The sequence below is a fragment of the Ascaphus truei genome, chromosome 2 (assembly GCF_040206685.1).
Source record: "Ascaphus truei isolate aAscTru1 chromosome 2, aAscTru1.hap1, whole genome shotgun sequence".
NCBI classification, from domain to species: Eukaryota; Metazoa; Chordata; class Amphibia; order Anura; family Ascaphidae; genus Ascaphus; species Ascaphus truei.
The window spans coordinates 172,663,723-172,684,896 of NC_134484.1; the positions used below are offsets into that span (position 1 = coordinate 172,663,723).

General features: G+C 41.3%; 1 protein-coding gene and 3 non-coding genes across 4 annotated transcripts in view; all 4 read left to right on the forward strand.

Moving 5' to 3' along the window:
• The first annotated feature begins 3,382 nt into the window (after positions 1-3,382).
• On the forward strand, positions 3,383-3,466 carry TRNAL-UAA (transfer RNA leucine (anticodon UAA)). The gene has a single exon. It is a non-coding gene; the product is annotated as a tRNA-Leu (tRNA).
• Positions 3,467-9,492: 6,026 nt separating this feature from the next.
• LOC142488604 (cytidine monophosphate-N-acetylneuraminic acid hydroxylase-like) overlaps positions 9,493-21,174 on the forward strand; it is a 158,901-nt gene continuing 147,219 nt past the window's right edge. Inside the window, exon 1 of the mRNA XM_075589053.1 lies at positions 9,493-9,609. Within this exon, the coding sequence (XP_075445168.1) occupies positions 9,599-9,609 (11 nt within the window). The 5' untranslated portion in view covers positions 9,493-9,598. The remainder of the gene's footprint in view (positions 9,610-21,174) is intronic.
• TRNAL-UAA (transfer RNA leucine (anticodon UAA)) lies at positions 10,889-10,972 on the forward strand. The gene has a single exon. It is a non-coding gene; the product is annotated as a tRNA-Leu (tRNA).
• On the forward strand, positions 19,976-20,059 carry TRNAL-UAA (transfer RNA leucine (anticodon UAA)). Its single transcript has one exon. It is a non-coding gene; the product is annotated as a tRNA-Leu (tRNA).

Sequence of the window (21,174 nt, forward strand, 5' to 3'; positions counted from 1 at the left end):
CCTTGTGTCTTTGTTTCTTGTCTCATATTTCTTATGTTTCTGTGTAAAATACAATACAGGCATACCCCGGTTTAAGGACACTCACTTTAAGTACACTCGCGAGTAAGGACATATCGCCCAGTAGGCAAATGGCAGCTTGCGCATGCGTCTGTCAGCACGTCCTGAACAGCAATACTGGCTCCCTACCTGTACCGAAGCTGTGCGCAAGCGGGGAGACTATAGAGCCTGTTACAAATGCGTTATTTACATCAGTTATGCACGTATATGATGATTGCAGTACAGCACATGCAACGATAAGTGGAAAAAAGGTAGTGCTTCAATTTAAGTACATTTTCGCTTTACGTACATGCTCTGAACCCATTGCGTACGTTAATGCGGGGTATTGTATTGTATTGTATGTCTTTATTTATATAGCGCCATTAATGTACCTAGCGCTTCACAGTAGTAATACATATGGTAATCAAATAAATAACAGATAATATAAATAACAGATCATGGGTATAAGTGCTTTAGACATAAAAGTAACATTAAGGAAGAGGAGTTCCTGCCTCGAGGAGCTTACAGTCTAATTGGTAGGTAGGGAGAACGTACAGAGACAGTAGGAGGGAGTTCTGGTAAGTGCATCTGCAGGGGGCCAAACTTTATGTATCATGTGTTCAGAATACCCATAGTGCTATTCATATGCTTCTTTAAGCAATTGTGTCTTAAGGTGGGTCTTAAAGGTGGATAGAGAGGGTGCAAGTCGGGTACTGAGGGGAAGGGCATTCCAGAGGTGTGGGGCAGTCAGTGAAAAAGGTTTAAGGCGGGAGAGGGCTTTAGATACAAAGGGGGTAGAAAGAAGACATCCTTGAGAAGAACGCAAGAGTCTGGATGGTGCATAACGAGAAATTAGGGCTGAGATGTAAGCAGGGGCAGAAGAGTGTAAAGCTTTAAAAGTGAGGAGAAGAATGGAGTGTGAGATGCGGGATTTGATCGGAAGCCAGGAGAGGGATTTCAGGAGGGGAGATGCTGAGACAGATCTAGGAAAGAGTAGAGTGATTCTGGCAGCAGCGTTTAGGATAGATTGTAGGGGAGACAGGTGAGAGGCAGGAAGGCCGGACAGCAGGAGGTTATAGTAATCAAGACGGGAGATAATGAGGGCCTGAGTCAGAGTTTTAGCAGTCGAGCAACAGAGGAAAGGGCGTATCTTTGTTATATTGCGGAGGAAAAAGCGACAGGTTTTAGAAATGTTTTGAATGTGAGGGGCGAATGTGAGAGAGGAGTCGAGTGTGACCCCTAGGCTGCGTGCTTGGGCTACTGGGTGAATGATCGTAGTTCCAACAGTAATGTGGAAGGAGGTAGTAGGGCCAGGTTTGGGAGGAAGTATGAGGAGCTCTGTTTTAGCCATGTTGATTTTAAGGCAGCGGAGGGCCATCCAATGCCTGTATAGAGTTACTATGTATATGCGCTGCAAGAAATGCTCTGTTCCCTGTAGTACAATTCATACTGGACATCCTTTGCTGTTTTTCAAAATCAACACCTGTAGTATTGTATCCAGTTTCCTTCTTTTTTACAGGTTTGGCAAATGTGTCAGGGTTTACTTACTGTAGAACTGTCACTTGTCAAGTAGCTTTAAATTCTTTTGCTCTAAACATTCTGAATTCTTTTATATTTTGGGGTCTTATGGGCCTTTTGTATTAGCTGTAAGAGTGTTGTTTAGGCACTATTGCAGGCAAAGCACCCTTTACTTAAATGGGGGTTTCCATGCAATATCGCCAGTGCGGCAGTTTTGCAGCTTCAATTTCCGATTGAAGTCAGCCACTTCGGCGGATATAGAATAAGCCCTTTAGTCCAATATAGGGATGTTATAGTCCTGAAGAACATATTTCATGGGGCCGCTCTTTAACCACCATGTTAATATTGTTATCTGTTTGTGACATGCATTTACACCTAAAGATAGAGATCAGGCTGGTAGAGGTGGAGTTAGTTTCAAGAAGCATTTATGGAACAACCTTGCACAACCTGGAGACTTTACAGTACTGCTCATTCTGCAAAGCTGGTAGCTGCTGAATTGGTCATTTCCCCTTAAGATTGACTGTTTTTATATCTCTGCTATGCTAAAAAGGTACGTGTTAATTAAATCAATTGGGGCAAGTATTGAGACACATACATGTACATTAGGTTGTGTGTTTCTCTTAATGATATTAATGATATATAGCTTTTATTGCAACAGTTTTAAAGTTATTGTATGTTTACATACCATTTGCATAGAATTTACTTTTATGTAAAGCTCAAACTTGTACACATTCGAAAAACAGAGGCAGATTACTCTGGCAGTATACTAATTGTGGCATGTGGTCACTCTGCTGAAATGATTGACAGGGCACAGCATTACTGGTGGTCTAATACAGATATAATCATTTATAATTTAGTGCATCAAAGGTTCATGAGATACAATGTTTACTTTATGGGCCAAATGTAATGTTATGTGTTATATTATTTTGGACAATATTGTCAACAGCACTTATTTCTGATTCTAAAGGAATTTTGTGCGATCCTAGCAGGTCATGTAAATGGGTAGTATAGTTTCAATGTAATGTAAATAAAAGTAATAACTTGCACCAAAGTCCTCTATTAACATGTTGATGAGAAGTACTGTACTCAAAAAGTACTCCGACATTTGTGTTCTTTAAATCCGGTGCAATACGGAAAGCGATATATTCTATGTGTGCTGAAACTAAACGTGTTATTGCTGCAACATTATCACAAATATCAAAATCAGATCAAGAAAACACATTAATTCCACAAAAGTGGAAACAGAGAATATCATTTATAACACTAGTGAGTGGTAGGGAGGCATACATTATGTCAAACTTTTTTTGACAGGTACCACGCCCCCTTTCCCCCTAAGCCCCGCCCCCTTTTGGCCTTAAACCCGCCCTATGTCCCGCCCCTTCCGTATACGGTCCCGCCCCATCCGTATCCGGCCCCGCCCCCTGCGCATTTTAGGTTGCCGCCCCCTGCGCCAAAAAACCGCGGTTGACGCCCCCTACGCCAAAAAAACGCAGTTGACGCCTCCTAAGCCAAAAAACCGCGGTTGACATCCCCCAGACTCCATTTTTTATTATGATGTGCATTTTTTTATTCTTTTTTGTGATTGGTGCGTACTGTTGACGTAGATTGGAGGGGGCGTATACATACGCGGGGCATGTCCGGGCATGTTTACAGGCTTTTGGGGCATACCCGAACATGTTTTTTTTCATATTGAGGCACGTCTGGACATGTTTATTCTGAAATAACGCAGTGCGCATGTCAGAAAAGTTCAAATGACGTTGAAAAGAGGGCGTAGCATTTTTTTTTAAATTCAGACAGAATACGGCTTTAAGAGGCTAAACCCTCAAGTGTCAGGGTGGCCGAGTGGTTTAAGGCGTTGGACTTAAGATCCAATGGATGTATGTCCACGTGGGTTCGAATCCCACCCCAGACATAATATTTTTATATATTTTTTTTATTTGTATATATTTTTTATTTGTATAGAGACGGTACAGGGATTAGCCGCAACAGTCGGGGGTTACATATAAATAAAAAGCACAATTGTATGAGTCAAAAATTGCTTATTTTATTTTTTAAAAGATAACACAGTTTTCACCAGGAAATAATTACAAGACGTATTTACAAGTAAAAAAGTAAAACGGCTGTTAAGGCCTTAATAGACTAAAATCATCTAGAGGCGTTGAGTTAGTACGATACATAGTATAGAGGGACAGCAATACAATGTCTTATTTTACAGAGGGAAAAAAAAATAAAAAAATTAAACAGCTTATTTACAGTTTCAACCAGTCAGCCGACGGCAATAATAGACTACCCCTCCTCTTGTTTAGTAAATAACCCGGCGGGGATGTTAAGCCAGGGGCACTTAAAGAACTGTAACGCAAATCAGAGGTTCTTTTCTGAGGAGTTAAAAGGGATGATGAAGGAGGGGTCGTTGTATCGGGGGGGCAGTATTTTTAAGCGATCCAGGCTTTCTCTATTTGTTGCATTACCCACAACCGATGAGGGGATATTCAGTTCAGCCATCGCAGCCAGAAAAGGGCTCCAACCCTGTGGTATTTTACGCTTTGTAACAGTGTGACTTTGTGTAACACCGCGTACCAAAACCAGTAAATTAGAGCCCGGTATAACCTGTTTTTTATAAATAAACTCCCCTTTGTCATTCCAGCTTGTAATATGTTTAGCCTGAAACATTTTACTGAGCAATAACTCTGCATTTTTCTTGAAGCGGACATTCACGTTAGTAACAACCTCACGAATCAAATTGTCAGGCGTATCTGATGATGCAATATCCTGGAAATGTAAAGGGTGAGAGGCTGTTTCATCAGTGGGCATTAAAAGGGTTAGGCGGTTCTTCTCCCCGTCGCTCTGTTTAGCATGCACCAAGTATTTCTGCAGTACAGTAGTGTATCTTTTTATCTTTTCATCCTCTGATAAATTATTGCTATTTAAGATCGCATTAATGTCTGTATCTAGGCGATGCATGGCAACTTCACGTATGTCGCCCACTCGTTGTGGGGGGCGCTGTAAACGATCCATATCTTGTTTGGGGACCAGGTACATTTTCTCAGCATATTCCATTAGCGGTTAGTGAGAAGGCCAGTCAGCAGCGGTATAGCAAAACCCAAAAGAGAGCCAATAAAGCCGCCGGACTGCTTCACCAGGCGTTTCTTTTTTACAATTGTAAATTTTTTGTCGCTCAGCTTTTTTATAATTTTACGCCACTTTTTAAGTATGCCAATTTGCCGTTTTGATAAAGGTATTTTACCTTTTAGAGCATTGAGGGCTATCTCGCATATGGCGGTGACTAAATCATTAGATGCTGAACACAGAATAACTTTTCTTTGCTTTGGTGAAGCCCTTATTAATGCTTTTAAAGTATGCCAATTGCGGCGTAGTCGGTTAGACATGTTTACAACGGCGGAGCGACTACAAGTAATGACAATTTACAGATAGTTATCTCTTTTTAGAACCGCTTTTTTTTTTTTAAAACATAAACTGTGGGGTTGTCAGGCGGAAAGATACCGGTTCTTAAGCGGTACTCATCAGGGGTCGTGGCTCTTAAATCTACTAACAAAAAACCATAGGGGGACCGTGTGGCATCTTCAAATGCCTCTAAAAAGAATTGTGATTTACCAGGATACATTTGACGAGCTAAGGTGTTAATTTGTAATTTATCCCTTGGATTTTTAAAAAGAACCATATATTTAGTGTTTAAATTTATGGTTCTGCTTTTTTTACCCTGGCAAAAAACATTTTGTACGAGGTACATTTATTTATTTTATTATTTTATTTATAAAATATTTTACCAGGAAGTAATACATTGAGAGTTACCTCTCGTTTTCAAGTATGTCCTGGGCACAGAGTAAAACAAATAATACATGGTTACAAATACAGTTACATAAATGAACAAGGTATACATTTATATACAAGACATTGCATGCACAGTTAAAGAAAATATATATTATGAGCGTATGAAACAGTTACAGACCAGATTAAAGTGTGAGACAGCCTTAGATTTGAAAGAACTTTAGCTGGTGGTGGATATGAGAGTCTCTGGTAGGTTGTTCCAGTTTTGGGGTGCACGGAAGGAGAAGGAGGAACGTCCGGATACTTTGTTGAGTCTTGGGACCATGAATAGTCTTTTGGAGTCTGATCTCAGGTGATAGGTACTGCATGTGGTAGGGGTGAGGAGCTTGTTCAGGTAGCTGGGTAGCTTGCCCAGAAAGTATTTGAGGGTGAGACAGGAAAGGTGAACTTTGCGCCTAGACTCTAGTGATGACCAATCTAGTTCTTTGAGCATTTCGCAGTGATGTGTGTTGTAGTTGCATTGGAGAACAAAACGACAAATTGAATTGTAGAGGGTGTCAAGTTTGCTAAGGTGGGTTTGAGGAGCCGAGCCATATACTATGTCTCCATAGTCAATAATTGGCATTAGCATCTGCTGTGCAATACGCTTTCTGACCAGGAGACTTAGGGTACTGAGGTTTCTGTGATGCACATACTTGGTGAATGCTTTTTCAATTTCAGAGCTCTCACTGGCTGCTACCATCAAGTCATCAACGATTGTCAAATTCACTTTACCAGGGGGAAAAAGAGCATCGTCATTAAATGTAGCGGGTATACCCTCAATAAATCTAATGTGGGGCATAGTGCTTAACAGTTCATCATAAAGATTTTGCCAGCATGCATAAAACCATACGATATTATCAGGCCGGTGCGACAAGTGAGTGCTAGAATGTTGCAAAATCTGTTTAACAAAATAGCTTTTCCCTGAATTTGACGGCCCAGCTAAAATACACGAGAAAGGATGTTGAAGCCTGATATCCATTACAGATTTATAATTAGTAACCAAAGGGTAGGGTTGTGAAGTCGTTGGTCAGCTGTCGTTTCGTGTACACACACTTTTGTGTTTTCTGTAGAGGACGAGTCTCAATCTGCCAGTAACGTTTATTTCGGACAATCCCAGCCTGTTGTACCACAATCTTTTTCTGATCTTCAGGATCAGAGTGTAAGGGGTAGTCCAGGACAATATCTTTTAAAGTGTCAAAGTTAATCAATTCAGCGTTTGCAGCGTTCAGTGTTATACCTTTAACTTTTAGACACGTTTTACCAGTAGAAAGCTTGTAACCGTAAGTCTTGGGACCGGCGGAAACAAATTCTGTAATGTGTGTACCATTCGGTAGTTCACTAGTCAGCTCCCCTAAGTAGTCACCCAGAGGCGGATTCCAGTCACCTGTTTTGCTAACAAAAATGACAGAGTCAGTGTCATGGTAGAGACACCGCTCTTGTAGCTTGTCCAAAACATTGTACAGTTCAAGACGGGCATAGGCCGTCGTAAAACAGAACTTGAAAAACAGAAAAAGAACTTGCCCCTAGGTAGCCATTGCAGCCATCTTGATTCCTGGCAAACTTTTTTCTAGAGCTAGTTATTGGCTACACCTGTCCCATGGCTTTAAATAATAGGCAGCTACTCCCAGCCCCTGCCCGAGCATGATTTTTATTTCCATGTGTTTCCGGATGCCGACTGTTCCTGTGCCCTGTTCCTGTGGATTCTTTGTTGCTGACCCCAGCCTGTGCCTCTGACCTTGTATCTCTGCTACCTGCCTTGACCATTGTCTATGATCCCGACCTTGCTCCATTGCCACCTGTTTCGATCCCAGCCTGTGACCCCAACTACTCTAAACCTAATTCAGGACTCTTACTTCAGCCCTCTGGGCCAATTCCTGTCTTGAGTTGAGCATCGTTATATCCCATCTCCTGCTTTCTTTGTCTCCACTACTCTCTCTCTCTTTCTCTCTCTTTCGGCTCTTTTTTTATCTTCCTCTTTTCTCCTCTCCAGCAAAACCAATATTTCAGGCTGTGGATACTTTTATTTGGAAAACTACCAGGAAAAAATTCATTTTTTGGCTAATAGAAAAAATGTCCAAATTTTTGCAAAGTTCAAATGTTTTTTGGGGAAAAGTCTGCACATCCCTTGTGTCTTTGTTTCTTGTCTCATATTTCTTATGTTTCTGTGTAAAATACAATACAGGCATACCCCGGTTTAAGGACACTCACTTTAAGTACACTCGCGAGTAAGGACATATCGCCCAGTAGGCAAATGGCAGCTTGCGCATGCGTCTGTCAGCACGTCCTGAACAGCAATACTGGCTCCCTACCTGTACCGAAGCTGTGCGCAAGCGGGGAGACTATAGAGCCTGTTACAAATGCGTTATTTACATCAGTTATGCACGTATATGATGATTGCAGTACAGCACATGCAACGATAAGTGGAAAAAAGGTAGTGCTTCAATTTAAGTACATTTTCGCTTTACGTACATGCTCTGAACCCATTGCGTACGTTAATGCGGGGTATTGTATTGTATTGTATGTCTTTATTTATATAGCGCCATTAATGTACCTAGCGCTTCACAGTAGTAATACATATGGTAATCAAATAAATAACAGATAATATAAATAACAGATCATGGGTATAAGTGCTTTAGACATAAAAGTAACATTAAGGAAGAGGAGTTCCTGCCTCGAGGAGCTTACAGTCTAATTGGTAGGTAGGGAGAACGTACAGAGACAGTAGGAGGGAGTTCTGGTAAGTGCATCTGCAGGGGGCCAAACTTTATGTATCATGTGTTCAGAATACCCATAGTGCTATTCATATGCTTCTTTAAGCAATTGTGTCTTAAGGTGGGTCTTAAAGGTGGATAGAGAGGGTGCAAGTCGGGTACTGAGGGGAAGGGCATTCCAGAGGTGTGGGGCAGTCAGTGAAAAAGGTTTAAGGCGGGAGAGGGCTTTAGATACAAAGGGGGTAGAAAGAAGACATCCTTGAGAAGAACGCAAGAGTCTGGATGGTGCATAACGAGAAATTAGGGCTGAGATGTAAGCAGGGGCAGAAGAGTGTAAAGCTTTAAAAGTGAGGAGAAGAATGGAGTGTGAGATGCGGGATTTGATCGGAAGCCAGGAGAGGGATTTCAGGAGGGGAGATGCTGAGACAGATCTAGGAAAGAGTAGAGTGATTCTGGCAGCAGCGTTTAGGATAGATTGTAGGGGAGACAGGTGAGAGGCAGGAAGGCCGGACAGCAGGAGGTTATAGTAATCAAGACGGGAGATAATGAGGGCCTGAGTCAGAGTTTTAGCAGTCGAGCAACAGAGGAAAGGGCGTATCTTTGTTATATTGCGGAGGAAAAAGCGACAGGTTTTAGAAATGTTTTGAATGTGAGGGGCGAATGTGAGAGAGGAGTCGAGTGTGACCCCTAGGCTGCGTGCTTGGGCTACTGGGTGAATGATCGTAGTTCCAACAGTAATGTGGAAGGAGGTAGTAGGGCCAGGTTTGGGAGGAAGTATGAGGAGCTCTGTTTTAGCCATGTTGATTTCAAGGCAGCGGAGGGCCATCCAATGCCTGTATAGAGTTACTATGTATATGCGCTGCAAGAAATGCTCTGTTCCCTGTAGTACAATTCATACTGGACATCCTTTGCTGTTTTTCAAAATCAACACCTGTAGTATTGTATCCAGTTTCCTTCTTTTTTACAGGTTTGGCAAATGTGTCAGGGTTTACTTACTGTAGAACTGTCACTTGTCAAGTAGCTTTAAATTCTTTTGCTCTAAACATTCTGAATTCTTTTATATTTTGGGGTCTTATGGGCCTTTTGTATTAGCTGTAAGAGTGTTGTTTAGGCACTATTGCAGGCAAAGCACCCTTTACTTAAATGGGGGTTTCCATGCAATATCGCCAGTGCGGCAGTTTTGCAGCTTCAATTTCCGATTGAAGTCAGCCACTTCGGCGGATATAGAATAAGCCCTTTAGTCCAATATAGGGATGTTATAGTCCTGAAGAACATATTTCATGGGGCCGCTCTTTAACCACCATGTTAATATTGTTATCTGTTTGTGACATGCATTTACACCTAAAGATAGAGATCAGGCTGGTAGAGGTGGAGTTAGTTTCAAGAAGCATTTATGGAACAACCTTGCACAACCTGGAGACTTTACAGTACTGCTCATTCTGCAAAGCTGGTAGCTGCTGAATTGGTCATTTCCCCTTAAGATTGACTGTTTTTATATCTCTGCTATGCTAAAAAGGTACGTGTTAATTAAATCAATTGGGGCAAGTATTGAGACACATACATGTACATTAGGTTGTGTGTTTCTCTTAATGATATTAATGATATATAGCTTTTATTGCAACAGTTTTAAAGTTATTGTATGTTTACATACCATTTGCATAGAATTTACTTTTATGTAAAGCTCAAACTTGTACACATTCGAAAAACAGAGGCAGATTACTCTGGCAGTATACTAATTGTGGCATGTGGTCACTCTGCTGAAATGATTGACAGGGCACAGCATTACTGGTGGTCTAATACAGATATAATCATTTATAATTTAGTGCATCAAAGGTTCATGAGATACAATGTTTACTTTATGGGCCAAATGTAATGTTATGTGTTATATTATTTTGGACAATATTGTCAACAGCACTTATTTCTGATTCTAAAGGAATTTTGTGCGATCCTAGCAGGTCATGTAAATGGGTAGTATAGTTTCAATGTAATGTAAATAAAAGTAATAACTTGCACCAAAGTCCTCTATTAACATGTTGATGAGAAGTACTGTACTCAAAAAGTACTCCGACATTTGTGTTCTTTAAATCCGGTGCAATACGGAAAGCGATATATTCTATGTGTGCTGAAACTAAACGTGTTATTGCTGCAACATTATCACAAATATCAAAATCAGATCAAGAAAACACATTAATTCCACAAAAGTGGAAACAGAGAATATCATTTATAACACTAGTGAGTGGTAGGGAGGCATACATTATGTCAAACTTTTTTTGACAGGTACCACGCCCCCTTTTCCCCTAAGCCCCGCCCCCTTTTGGCCTTAAACCCGCCCTATGTCCCGCCCCTTCCGTATCCGGTCCCGCCCCATCCGTATCCGGCCCCGCCCCCTGCGCATTTTTAGGTTGCCGCCCCCTGCGCCAAAAAACCGCGGTTGACGCCCCCTACGCCAAAAAACCGCAGTTGACGCCTCCTAAGCCAAAAAACCGCGGTTGACATCCCCCAGACTCCATTTTTTATTATGATGTGCATTTTTTTATTCTTTTTTGTGATTGGTGCGTACTGTTGACGTAGATTGGAGGGGGCGTATACATACGCGGGGCATGTCCGGGCATGTTTATAGGCTTTTGGGGCATGCCCGAACATGTTTTTTTTCATATTGAGGCACGTCTGGACATGTTTATTCTGAAATAACGCAGTGCGCATGTCAGAAAAGTTCAAATGACGTTGAAAAGAGGGCGTAGCATTTTTTTTTAAATTCAGACAGAATACGGCTTTAAGAGGCTAAACCCTCAAGTGTCAGGGTGGCCGAGTGGTTTAAGGCGTTGGACTTAAGATCCAATGGACGTATGTCCACGTGGGTTCGAATCCCACCCCAGACATAATATTTTTATATATTTTTTTTATTTGTATATATTTTTTATTTGTATAGAGACGGTACAGGGATTAGCCGCAACAGTCGGGGGTTACATATAAATAAAAAGCACAATTGTATGAGTCAAAAATTGCTTATTTTATTTTTTAAAAGATAACACAGTTTTCACCAGGAAATAATTACAAGACGTATTTACAAGTAAAAAAGTAAAACGGCTGTTAAGGCCTTAATAGACTAAAATCATCTAGAGGCGTTGAGTTAGTACGATACATAGTATAGAGGGACAGCAATACAATGTCTTATTTTACAGAGGGAAAAAAAAAAAAAAAATTAAACAGCTTATTTACAGTTTCAACCAGTCAGCCGACGGCAATAATAGACTACCCCTCCTCTTGTTTAGTAAATAACCCGGCGGGGATGTTAAGCCAGGGGCACTTAAAGAACTGTAACGCAAATCAGAGGTTCTTTTCTGAGGAGTTAAAAGGGATGATGAAGGAGGGGTCGTTGTATCGGGGGGGCAGTATTTTTAAGCGATCCAGGCTTTCTCTATTTGTTGCATTACCCACAACCGATGAGGGGATATTCAGTTCAGCCATCGCAGCCAGAAAAGGGCTCCAACCCTGTGGTATTTTACGCTTTGTAACAGTGTGACTTTGTGTAACACCGCGTACCAAAACCAGTAAATTAGAGCCCGGTATAACCTGTTTTTTATAAATAAACTCCCCTTTGTCATTCCAGCTTGTAATATGTTTAGCCTGAAACATTTTACTGAGCAATAACTCTGCATTTTTCTTGAAGCGGACATTCACGTTAGTAACAACCTCACGAATCAAATTGTCAGGCGTATCTGATGATGCAATATCCTGGAAATGTAAAGGGTGAGAGGCTGTTTCATCAGTGGGCATTAAAAGGGTTAGGCGGTTCTTCTCCCCGTCGCTCTGTTTAGCATGCACCAAGTATTTCTGCAGTACAGTAGTGTATCTTTTTATCTTTTCATCCTCTGATAAATTATTGCTATTTAAGATCGCATTAATGTCTGTATCTAGGCGATGCATGGCAACTTCACGTATGTCGCCCACTCGTTGTGGGGGGCGCTGTAAACGATCCATATCTTGTTTGGGGACCAGGTACATTTTCTCAGCATATTCCATTAGCGGTTAGTGAGAAGGCCAGTCAGCAGCGGTATAGCAAAACCCAAAAGAGAGCCAATAAAGCCGCCGGACTGCTTCACCAGGCGTTTCTTTTTTACAATTGTAAATTTTTTGTCGCTCAGCTTTTTTATAATTTTACGCCACTTTTTAAGTATGCCAATTTGCCGTTTTGATAAAGGTATTTTACCTTTTAGAGCATTGAGGGCTATCTCGCATATGGCGGTGACTAAATCATTAGATGCTGAACACAGAATAACTTTTCTTTGCTTTGGTGAAGCCCTTATTAATGCTTTTAAAGTATGCCAATTGCGGCGTAGTCGGTCAGACATGTTTACAACGGCGGAGCGACTACAAGTAATGACAATTTACAGATAGTTATCTCTTTTTAGAACCGCTTTTTTTTTTTTAAAACATAAACTGTGGGGTTGTCAGGCGGAAAGATACCGGTTCTTAAGCGGTACTCATCAGGGGTCGTGGCTCTTAAATCTACTAACAAAAAACCATAGGGGGACCGTGTGGCATCTTATTTATTATTTATTTATTTATTTATAAAATATTTTACCAGGAAGTAATACATTGAGAGTTACCTCTCGTTTTCAAGTATGTCCTGGGCACAGAGTAAAACAAATAATACATGGTTACAAATACAGTTACATAAATGAACAAGGTATACATTTATATACAAGACATTGCATGCACAGTTAAAGAAAATATATATTATGAGCGTATGAAACAGTTACAGACCAGATTAAAGTGTGAGACAGCCTTAGATTTGAAAGAACTTAAGCTGGTGGTGGATATGAGAGTCTCTGGTAGGTTGTTCCAGTTTTGGGGTGCACGGAAGGAGAAGGAGGAACGTCCGGATACTTTGTTGAGTCTTGGGACCATGAATAGTCTTTTGGAGTCTGATCTCAGGTGATAGGTACTGCATGTGGTAGGGGTGAGGAGCTTGTTCAGGTAGCTGGGTAGCTTGCCCAGAAAGTATTTGAGGGTGAGACAGGAAAGGTGAACTTTGCGCCTAGACTCTAGTGATGACCAATCTAGTTCTTTGAGCATTTCGCAGTGATGTGTGTTGTAGTTGCATTGGAGAACAAAACGACAAATTGAATTGTAGAGGGTGTCAAGTTTGCTAAGGTGGGTTTGAGGAGCCGAGCCATATACTATGTCTCCATAGTCAATAATTGGCATTAGCATCTGCTGTGCAATACGCTTTCTGACCAGGAGACTTAGGGAGGATTTGTTCCTGTAAAGTACCCCTAGTTTGGCATAGGTCTTGGTTGTCAGGGTATCAATGTGCATCCCGAATGTTAAGTGGGAGTCAAACCATAAGCCCAGGTATTTAAAACTAGTGACAGGTGTTAGGGTGGTTTTAGCGTTGGTTCTAATCAGGAGCTCAGTCACTGGAAGCTTTACAAATTTAGTCTTGGTCCCAAATACCATTGTTACAGTCTTGTCAGTGTTTAAAAACAGTTTGTTTTGGGAAATCCAGTTTTCGAGTCTCAAAAAGTCAGACTGAAGTATGTGTTGAAGGTCAGAGAGGCTATGGCTGTGTGCATACAGGATTGTGTCATCTGCATACATGTGTATTGAGGCTTCCTTACAAGCTGTGGGAAGATCATTAATGAACACTGAGAAGAGTAGGGGCCCCAGAACAGAGCCTTGCGGGACACCACAGGTGATATCCAGGGGGTTGGAGTTAGAGCCTGAGATGGACACATGTTGGGATCTTCCTGATAGGTAGGACTGAAACCAGTTTAAAGCATGTTTCCCTATTCCAGAGCTCTGGAGTTTGTTAAGCAGGATAGCATGGTCAACTGTGTCAAAAGCCTTTGCAAAATCTAGGAATACTGCACCAGTGAGTTGTCCCCGTTCCATTCCACACTGGATTTCATTGCAAACTTTTAGCAGGGTAGTTACGGTGGAGTGTTTGGGACGAAACCCAGACTGGAATTGGCTAGGGAAATTTGTCTTGGTGTAGAACTCGCTTAATTGGGAGTGGACACATTTTTCCATAACTTTGGATAGAATTGGGAGAAGTGAGATTGGCCTGTAGTTTGAGACAGTGTTTTTGTCCCCACTTTTGAAGATTGGGACAACTCTGGCAGTTTTCCAGGTCTTAGGGATATGGCCTGCAGACAGGATAGAGTTGACTATGGACGCAATTGGTTTGGCAATGGCTGGGGCACCAAGTCGTAGGAACCTAGATTGTAGTAAGTCGGGTCCACATTGGCTGCTTAGTTTTAGTTTGAGGAGCGCTTGTGTAATCTCCTCTTCAGATACTGGGCTAAATTGAAAATTGTGGGCAGTGTTGGGAGGGGGTGGGACTATAGGGGTACTCCCAGGATGAGATTCAGGTTTGGGGTTTGTGCTGCGTTTCGCTAATAAGTTAGTGGCACACCCCACAAAGTAATCATTGAATGCATTTGCAATGTCAGTGGGGTTTGTCAGAGTAATATCCCCCTTAGTGATATTACTTGGTTGTTGATGGTTAGGAGGCTGGAATATATTGTTGATAACCTTCCAGAAGTTAGCTGGGTTTGATGTATTCTGGAGGAGATTGTCAGAGTAATATTGTGCTTTTGCATGCCTTGTTTGCCTTGTGCACACGTTCCGCAGGCATCTGTAGTGATTGAGATCCTTGGTAGTGCCAGTTACTTTGTAGCTTTTCCACAAGGCATCCCTGAACTGGTAGAGTGCTATAAGGTCAGGTGTAACCCATGGAAGGTGGGCCCCCCGTACCCTTATTTTGCGTAGTGGAGCATGGGTATCGCAGAGTTTTAAGAACTCGGATTGGAAATAGTCGAGCGCAGAATCAGGGTCGGGAATTAAATCGATTCTGTGCCATGGGCAGTTGGTAAGGTCATCCAGAAACTGTTGTGGGTTAAAGTTTTTAAATGTTCTAGTGAGGAGAACTTTGGGGCTTGAATGGGGCGGTTTAATTTTCCTTACACAGTACACTATTGCATGGTCACTGAAAATGTCAGGAAGGATGCCAGAGGATTGGATTCTGCTGCGGTTTGAGGAGAGAATCCAGTCTAGCAAGGAATGGTTATGCGACTTCAGGTTTATTCGTGTGGGTTGGGAAATGAGTTGCGATAGGTTAAGTGACTTGAGTTGTATCTGGATTTTGTGGTTTTTAGGGTCAAGCCAATTGAAGTTGAAATCCCCAAGAACTAGCAGCTCACTCTTCTCATTCAGAGAGGAAATGGAGGCAAGAAATTGGGTGATATCAGTCAAGGATTGTAGAAGGGCTTTAGGGGGGCGGTAGATGCCAGCAAGCAAGATGGGCTTAGAAAAGGGGAGGCAGATTTTGCCAACTAGAGTTTCAAAAGAGGGTGGACTTGGTGGGCAATTTAACAGTGTAAATTGTAAGGTGTCTGCAATATAAAATAACACCCCTCCTCCTCTCTTTGACCTATCTCTCCTAAAAATGGAGTATCCCTGAATGGCGATATTTGCATCAGGGGTTTTAGAGGATAGCCATGTTTCTGTAAGAACGATGGCTTTGGGTTTATGCATAAGGCACCATGCCCTTAGTTCGTCTAGTTTGGGCAGCAGGCTCCGGATGTTTATATGGGCGACAGATAGCCCTTTTTGGAATTTAAAGGTGGAATTCTCAGGGGCATGGGACAGAGCTGAAATGGGAGGACCTGGGTTAGTTTCAATATCACCTGCTAGAGAGAGTAATAGTATGAGAAGAAATTTGGGTAGTTGTTTACAAGTTGTAAATTTGTGGTGTTTTCCATTAGAGTGAGCAGTGGTTGGTGTGCTGGTTTTTAGAGTTCTCCACCAACATTCAGTAGATAGTGCAAGGCTTTTGAGTAGTCCAGGGTGTATGGTGATGTTGGGTGCGGGCCAGGATGGAGGAGTTTGTAGTGGATAGAGGGAGTAACATCTCCATGAGGCCAGGAGAAAGAAAAAAGTTAGAAGACATAGCAGGTTCATGATGCCAGAGGTAGGCAGTGTTGCATGGAGCTGTTATGAGCAGAGTGAGTGTGTGCAGACTAAACAGCAGGGGTGAACCTGTACCTTGTCATGTGTTTTGCTGCATTGCAATGCAAGGGTCAAGTCAGGGTTTCAGTGTATTGTGCAATCAGTTTTGGGAGAGGCTGCAGTGAAAGAAGTTGTAAAGGGGTGGGGGGTTAAACTATGCAGGCTAACAAGCATGGGATCATAGCGTGATCTGAATAGCTTACCATTTGTTGTCTTGAGTTAAAGAGTTTGCAGAAAGAAGCAGTCCCCAGTCACCTCTAGTCTAACTGTAGTCTAACTGTATCACTTAAAAACCTCACTTTAAATGCCTCACTGCCTAATGCAGTTCCTGCCCAATGCAGCTGAGCTGTTAGTATTATACACAAAAAAAGGTCACATGACCCTCCCCCTCCCCAATCAGTCACCTTGTTCCATTTGTTCAATTAACAGCACAGAGTTAAGAGGAAAGGAAAAAAAAAAAAAAAACTTTTTACATTCAAACATACTAACTTATATATCAATTCAACAAGGCCAGATTCAGTCTTATACACAGGGTTTCAACATCAGGAACATACTTATATATCAATTCAACAAGGCCAGATTCAGTCTTATACACAGGGTTTCAACATCAGGAACATACTTATATATCAATTCAACAAGGCCAGATTCAGTCTTATACACAGGGTTTCAACATCAGGAACATACTTATATATCAATTCAACAAGGCCAGATTCAGTCTTATACACAGGGTTTCAACATCAGGAACATACTTATATATCAATTCAACAAGGCCAGATTCAGTCTTATACACAGGGTTTCAACATCAGGAACATACCTGTGAAGAGAATGCAATTAGATCCATGTCATATCAGCTGAGGTTATTGGTTATTGGTCTTGCATGAAGAAGGTGAGTATATTAACTATATATATATATATATATATATATATATATATATATATATATATTAACTGTAGTCTAACTGTATCACTTAAAAACCTCACTTTAAATGCCTCACTGCCTAATGCAGTTCCAAAAATGCCTCTAAAAAGAATTGTGATTTACCAGGATACATTTGACGAGCTAAGGTGTTAATTTGTAATTTATCCCTTGGATTTTTAAAAAGAACCATATTTTTAGTGTTTAAATTTATGGTTCTGCTTTTTTTACCCTGGCAAAAAACATTTTGTACGAGGTACATGATACTGAGGTTTCTGTGATGCACATACTTGGTGAATGCTTTTTCAATTTCAGAGCTCTCACTGGCTGCTTCCATCAAGTCATCAACGATTGTCAAATTCACTTTACCAGGGGGAAAAAGAGCATCGTCATTAAATGTAGCGGGTATACCCTCAATAAATCTAATGTGGGGCATAGTGCTTAACAGTTCATCATAAAGATTTTGCCAGCATGCATAAAACCATACGATATTATCAGGCCGGTGCGACAAGTGAGTGCTAGAATGTTGCAAAATCTGTTTAACAAAATAGCTTTTCCCTGAATTTGACGGCCCGGCTAAAATACACGAGAAAGGATGTTGAAGCCTGATATCCATTACAGATTTATAATTAGTAACCAAAGGGTAGGGTTGTGAAGTCGTTGGTCAGCTGTCGTTTCGTGTACACACACTTTTGTGTTTTCTGTAGAGGACGAGTCTCAATCTGCCAGTAACGTTTATTTCGGACAATCCCAGCCTGTTGTACCACAATCTTTTTCTGATCTTCAGGATCAGAGTGTAAGGGGTAGTCCAGGACAATATCTTTTAAAGTGTCAAAGTTAATCAATTCAGCGTTTGCAGCGTTCAGTGTTATACCTTTAACTTTTAGACACGTTTTACCAGTAGAAAGCTTGTAACCGTAAGTCTTGGGACCGGCGGAAACAAATTCTGTAATGTGTGTACCATTCGGTAGTTCACTAGTCAGCTCCCCTAAGTAGTCACCCAGAGGCGGATTCCAGTCACCTGTTTTGCTAACAAAAATGACAGAGTCAGTGTCATGGTAGAGACACCGCTCTTGTAGCTTGTCCAAAACATTGTACAGTTCAAGACGGGCATAGGCCGTCGTAAAACAGGCAATAAAAATATTGACATTACGACCTACAGTGTATCCCTCCTTTGTATACTTCCAGCTAACCATGGCCGTGTCATCATCTAGGAAGTCTAAAGATGACACATCGTATTGCGTTGAAAAGGCGTAACCAAAAAGTTCATCAGGGCTTGTTACAATGCTTGTATTTTGTAAATTAGTCTTTTGACCGAATTTACCCCACAAAGAATTTAGAAACAGTTTAGAAATTTGTCTTTTTGCCGGGTTAATGTCTATTTTATCAGCGCGTAAACGTATACCCTCTTTTGAAAAATACTCGCTGATGTATTTTTGTTTTTTGACCTCGTCTGTACACCAGCAGGGGTATCCAGATGCCTCCTGTTTGTCCCTGAGGTGCACCTTAATGTATTTAGCAAACAATTTTTTTGTATAAAATGCAAAGTGCCAAATTTCAAAAATTTTACACAGCCGGTACCCTTTCTTCAACGCTGCCTGGATTTCAACGGTACACCACGTACCGGTCAATGAACGCTCCTCATCCGTATGACAGCAAGGCGTCGTCTGGTTGGTGACGGCGCATGTGCTGCATAGCGGAAACATGAGCTTGCCATTCATTTTAACAGGAAGGATGGGGAAAAATAAGCCTCTAGGTGGATAGACTTTTACTTTAGCAATCCCAAAGTACCTGTCAAAAGAGAGAAAATTCTCATAGATGATCTTAGGGTGACCGGTGGGGTACATTTTGGTTTTGTTGATAAAAGGATACAAGCTGGTAAAATCATAGTAATGTATACTCTCACCGGGCGCCGCTTTGTGGTACAGCTTAATAGCGTTTGTGCGGCCGCCGTAAAGTGCATCACGGGGGTTCATGGGTTGTGGAAAATCACTTTTAAGTAGAAACGCCTTTAGGTCCGTATCAGTCTCTAACATGTGTTTCCACTCGTGCTCCCACAGCTCACGCACCGCATAGCCACATTTGGTTTTTAGAAAATGTGTTTTGATGGCTGTTTTGTGGTACAATTGACCATATGTGAGAGATGTAACAGTGTTTGTATCTTTTTCATTGTAACACATGGGACAACCATGGTAAAAGCAGCCGTTGAATTCAAAGGCTGTTTGAACACCATTAATCACCGCATAACCATCCAGAAAATAGTTACCCACCATCTTTTCACCGCCCCTTAAAGCATGTTGTATGACTATATTCTCCTTGTAGGCCACATACAGTAGCCACTGTGTGGCGGGCGTAGAGAAGCGTTTTTTTGTGATGTTGTAATTGTCAGGGGGTACAATGGCAATGGTGTTACTGGGTTTAGTAGTAGGGAGGCATACATTATGTCAAACTTTTTTTGACAGGTACCACGCCCCCTTTTCCCCTAAGCCCCGCCCCCTTTTGGCCTTAAACCCGCCCTATGTCCCGCCCCTTCCGTATCCGGTCCCGCCCCATCCGTATCCGGCCCCGCCCCCTGCGCATTTTTAGGTTGCCGCCCCCTGCGCCAAAAAACCGCGGTTGACGCCTCCTAAGCCAAAAAACCGCGGTTGACATCCCCCAGACTCCATTTTTTATTATGATGTGCATTTTTTTATTCTTTTTTGTGATTGGTGCGTACTGTTGACGTAGATTGGAGGGGGCGTATACATACGCGGGGCATGTCCGGGCATGTTTATAGGCTTTTGGGGCATGCCCGAACATGTTTTTTTTCATACTGAGGCACGTCTGGACATGTTTATTCTGAAATAACGCAGTGCGCATGTCAGAAAAGTTCAAATGACGTTGAAAAGAGGGCGTAGCATTTTTTTTTAAATTCAGACAGAATATGGCTTTAAGAGGCTAAACCTCAAGTGTCAGGGTGGCTGAGTGGTTTAAGGCGTTGGACTTAAGATCCAATGGACGTATGTCCACGTGGGTTCGAATCCCACCCCAGACATAATATTTTTATATATTTTTTTTATTTGTATATATTTTTTATTTGTATAGAGACGGTACAGGGATTAGCCGCAACAGTCGGGGGTTACATATAAATAAAAAGCACAATTGTATGAGTCAAAAATTGCTTATTTTATTTTTAAAAGATAACACAGTTTTCACCAGGAAATAATTACAAGACGTATTTACAAGTAAAAAAGTAAAACGGCTGTTAAGTCCTTAATAGACTAAAATCATCTAGAGGCGTTGAGTTAGTACGATACATAGTATAGAGGGACAGCAATACAATGTCTTATTTTACAGAGGGAAAAAAAAAAAAAAATGAAACAGCTTATTTACAGTTTCAACCAGGCAATAATTACAATTCGTATTTACAAGTAAAAAAGTAAGTGAGTCATTTCAAAAGTCTTTGAAAAGCGTTTCATAGCAATTGATGCAATAACCTCATTAGCAGATGTTGTGGGGCCATAGTAAAAAAAGTAAATAAGTCATTTCAAAAGTCTTTGAAAAGCGTGTCATAGCAATTGACGCAATAACCTCATTAGCAGATGTTGTGGGGGCATAATGACAAGAAGCTAGACAAACACCATGGTTGTTAACTGAGAGCAGAGGTGTCGTGGGAACAGCCTCATTAACAGCGGTAAATAAGGCATTTCAAAAGACTTGGAAGAGCCTTGAACTGCGGGAGATTGTTTTAAACAGAGGCTGAAAACACCATAGAAGCATTATATTGTTTTATGAAATACTATTAAAGAATGCATAGCCATACAAGCTCAAAAAAAGCGGATGCACAATTACGAAAAATATATTACACGCCGAAAACGCCTGGTTCCTTTGGCGGCATACAGAGTTTAAATAATGCAGCACAAAAATACGGTATTTCAAACGCAACGGTCAAAAATTATCTTTCAGAGCAAGATGTCTATACGTTATACAAACCGGCGCGAAAAAATTTCAAAAGGAATATGATTTTAGTGTCCAATATCGATTCGCAGTGGCAGGCCGACCTCGTATCAATGATTGATTTTGCCAAGTGTAACGACGGAAATCGTTATATTCTGACCGTTATCGATATTTTGTCAAAATACGCCTGGGCAAAATTGTTGCAAAATAAAA